This window comes from Austrofundulus limnaeus, unplaced genomic scaffold, assembly GCF_001266775.1.
Source record: "Austrofundulus limnaeus strain Quisiro unplaced genomic scaffold, Austrofundulus_limnaeus-1.0 Scaffold2809, whole genome shotgun sequence".
NCBI lineage: Eukaryota > Metazoa > Chordata > Actinopteri > Cyprinodontiformes > Rivulidae > Austrofundulus > Austrofundulus limnaeus.
In genome coordinates, this window is record NW_013955211.1 from 4,966 (window position 1) to 9,128 (window position 4,163).

At 38.2% G+C, this 4,163-nt stretch overlaps 1 protein-coding gene across 1 annotated transcript in view; it reads right to left on the reverse strand.

The window, feature by feature from the left end:
• The window catches only part of mrps35 (mitochondrial ribosomal protein S35), a 9,841-nt gene that overhangs the window by 3,981 nt on the left and 1,697 nt on the right, over positions 1-4,163 (reverse strand). Inside the window, exons 2-5 of the mRNA XM_014000209.1 lie at positions 3,450-3,502; positions 3,170-3,337; positions 550-610; positions 306-445 (exon numbers count right to left, since the gene is read on the reverse strand). Of these exons, the coding sequence (XP_013855663.1) occupies positions 306-445; positions 550-610; positions 3,170-3,337; positions 3,450-3,502 (422 nt within the window). The remainder of the gene's footprint in view (positions 1-305; positions 446-549; positions 611-3,169; positions 3,338-3,449; positions 3,503-4,163) is intronic.

Here is a 4,163-nt window from a genome sequence, read left to right on the forward strand (position 1 = left end):
ACACACACATACACACACACACAGTATATATAGGTACACCTTTCAGCAAGGCTATAATCATCATAATTATATAAATATGCATTTTTGTTGCTGTGTTTTTGTTATTTCTGTTTCTGTAGGTGTGCAGCCAAGATGTCGGGTGTGTTGTCTTGTGGTTTCTTTATATACAGTATATTACACATATCTTCTAATCTCTCTTTCATTATTTTCTATTACATTTCACTATTCTCTTACTTTTTCTTCTTTAAAGAAAAAAAAAGAAAAAAAAAGCGAAGTCACACAGATATGACCACAAGGCCACTCACTCTGAGATGAACAACACGAGCTGCAGGGTTTCTGACAGAAGGACCAGCAGAAACATAGTCTGTGCTTTCCACTTTAATGGGGAAAAGTTGGTCACATTTTTCATCAGTGTCCAAGGCTGAGGGCCACTTTGTACAGAAAGCTGAAAGCCAAAAGATATTTTCATATTATTATTTTTAAAACAATGATTTTTCAAACCACAGTAAGATTACTTTGGTAAACACCAGAAAGTACTGAACTGCTTACGTTTCAGAGCTTCGCAGTGTTTCTCGATGGCTGGTGGGGTCAAATGCAGAAAGTTTGGTATCTGAAACAAAATGAAGAGATCATATAAATGTTCTGACTTGATTTAAGGAATAAATACTCTTTTAAAAAAGTCAGATAATACAAAAGCTTTTGAATTCCATCAAAACTAGCATCAGCAAAAAACAATAAATGAAGTTAATATAATATTGAAGGTAGCATCACACCAGATGAAAATGCTATAAAAAGACATTTTTTGTTTGCTCAGGTCTATTACAGGGTTATTGAACTAAATTGCTTTAATAAGATTCTAAATGGTTTTCCATCCGTCCGTTTTCCTCCTCTTATCTGGGGTCAGGTCTCGGGGGCAGCAGCCTAACCAGAGAGACCCAGACCTCCCTCTCTCCAGCCACTTGGACCAGCTCCTCTGGAGGATTCCAAGGTGTTCCCAGACCAGCTGAGAAACATAGTCCCTCCAGCGTGTCCTGGGTCTTCCTCTGGGTCTCCTCTCAGTGGGACATGTCCAGAACACCTCACCAGGGAGGAGTCCAGGAGACATCATCCTAACCAGATGAACCATCTCAACTGGCTCCTGTCGACGACGAGGAGCAGCGGCTCTACTCTGAGTCCCTCCTGGATGACTGAGCTTCTCAGCCTATCTCTGAGGGAGAGCCCAGATACCCTGCAGAGGAAACTCATTTCATCTGCTTATATCTGTGATCTCTTTCTGTCGGTCACTACCCAAAGTTCATGACCATAGATGAGGGTAGGAACATAGACCGACTGGTAAACTGAGAGGTTTTCCTTTTATTAAAAAAATAATATGGACAATTTTAATAACTCTTGTCTTTTAATTAGAACGAACTGCAAAAATCTTTGCTGGATTTTACAACTTTAGAAAAAGACATACGATATGCATAAAAGTCTCCAACCTGGTGGGTTTTTATTATTGATTTAAAGAATTTTATCAAAATATAAACCTCCTCTTACTGAAAGCATCACTGCTCATACAGACGGTGCTCCTCTATAAATATAAATTTGTACTATCTAAATTCACTTTTAAAGTTTTTATTTCTAAAACTGTTTATTTGTTCTTGAACACTTGTATAGTTACAAGTCCACACAGCTCCCAGATGTATTTCCAGCTGGCTTAAGAGGACTCCAGCACCATAAGGATATTAAAATTTAAATAATCTAAACATTCATATTTCAGTGTGGGAACAGCAGGACACAAATGATATATTCATTAAGACTATGAAAATGACCTGATTTATACAGTTGAAAATAAATGTGGAATAATTTTCCAGCTTTATGATTTCATTAAATCACTCTCTGATCTAACATATGGCTCACTCCAACACATCTCTTTAATCTGACCTTCTGCCCTCTCACATATTTCTATCAGATGCACATATTCTACTGTATAATGGATTAACAGCTGGAGAATTAAAAAAAAACTTGAATACAGCACACATTTGACATGATGGCAAATGGAGTTGAGATCTGCTGCATTAAATGTTCTCCAGCACATTTTAACAATTTTTACTCATCTCAGGATTTTACGGTCAAATATTAACCTGTGAAAACTGTCTGATCACTTTCTAAAATAACATCAACATGATGTAATCTCACTTTAACATCACTAAATGAGCAGCATTATAAAGAAACAAAAATATTTATCAGGTACATTGACATCATTTTGAAACAAGATAAATTTGAACATTACTGGTTCTAAGGTCCAATCTTTACTTCTTCGTTTTAACAAGTTAACATCAAAAATTGTTATTTTAGCTGAGGCAACAAACTTGTTCTCATCTACACATTCATTTTAACACAGGCCCTGTCACACTAACATTTTAGACAACTTAGGAAACGTTTTTATGTTTAAATTACTAACAAAAGTTATATATTTGATCAATTTGTTAGCATTACACTATGTACAAACCTAAAAAAAAGCTTCCAGTTGATTTTTCTAATTCTATCTTTAACATAGATGTTTTTAAAAATTTCATAGGTTGTTAAACACAGGGAATCTTAACGTTTTTGACCTCGGGGCCCAATTTATTGAACATAAAGTGACACGAGGCCCAGTCAGACATTACTAATGTATGGATCAAAATGATAATTATTATAAATCTTGGTTTAATTTTTTTTTTTTTGTGCGATGAACTACAGGAAGCAGTTTAGCTTCTCAAGGCAGGCCGAGAGGATGAAATCAATATTGTCAGAGCCGCCCGGCAGAGTTCCAGCTGTGACGGGTGTAAGCAGTGGATCTGCAAGTGGCTGGAGTCCAGATGGAGCAGCTGGTGTTTGGACAGAGCCGCTCAGTAATCCGCCCACAGACACACAGCCATGAGAGCCGTGCAGCAGAGCACAATGAGCTCCATCAGGACTGCAGCAGCAGCGCTAACCCGCTGCAATTAACTCAGCTGCTCAGAGTGTCAGGCTGCAAAGATTTCCATTTATCAGATGGAGTCTGCATTTAGACTGTCTTAATGTTAAAAAACAACTCATTTCTATGCAATCGTTTTGTTCAACCCACTGAATTAAAGCGGAGTCTGAACTTCAGCAGCATCTGAAATGCTTCGTACAAAATTCATTGTGGTAATGTACAGAACCAAACCTTTATCAGCTCCAAGTTGCCCTCCTTTCTTGGAGGAATCCCTCTGTTCACAGGCAGGCCCATCCTCACAGGAAGAGGGACAGCGTTTCCCTTGAAGGGCGCTGCTGCTGGATAAACCGCCGTCCAGTCCTGATCCACGGACATCTTTTCTGTCCTGGGCTCCCCTGACTAATGCAACACATACAAAGGATAATAATTACGAAACATGAGTAGTATTGATTCCGTAAAAAAGGCACATATTTTTAGCAAGAAAAAAAAACATTAAAGATGAAAAGCTCACTTTTCTTGGAGGTTTTTTATCCGAGGATCCTCTGCCTTTTCCATCTGGAACACCTAAAATACACAGTTTTTTGTTGTATGTATAGTTTTATTTTATACAAAATGCAATAAAAAGTCTGTTCAGGACAAAAGCCGAACAGACATTTCCGCCTTTTAGTCCAACATTATGTGCACTAGTAATAGTTTCTACTTTTTAAAATTCAATTCAGTTTATTTATATAGCACCAAGTAACAACAACTTTTGTCTCAGGGTACTGTACATAGGCCTGTCGCGAGCAGTGGAGAGGAGAAACTCCCTGCTAATCAGGAAGAAACCTCCAGCAGAACCAGGCTCAGGACAGGAGACCATCTGCCTCGACCGGCTGGGTTTGGGACAGGAAAGAGACACAGACAAACACAAGGCTGGTCCAGGTGTAATTTACACTTTTCTCTTTTGTATTTCATGACTAAACCTGTTTTCCACATCTTAATTTAGTTCCTCTGTGCATTATAACTTAGAATCCCACCCAGGTGGGCAGGAGGACAGCTGTCTTCTCAGTCCATCTCAGACCCCTAGTGGCAACTCTTAACCACTTAAGAGACGTCTGGAGTGTTCTTATATATCTGGGAGGGGATTCTGGAGTTTACACTTAAAGGGATCCACAATTAGTTGTAACATTAGACTTTATTTAATAAACATTTATTTTAACTGTAAAATAAAGACTGTAAAAATCCT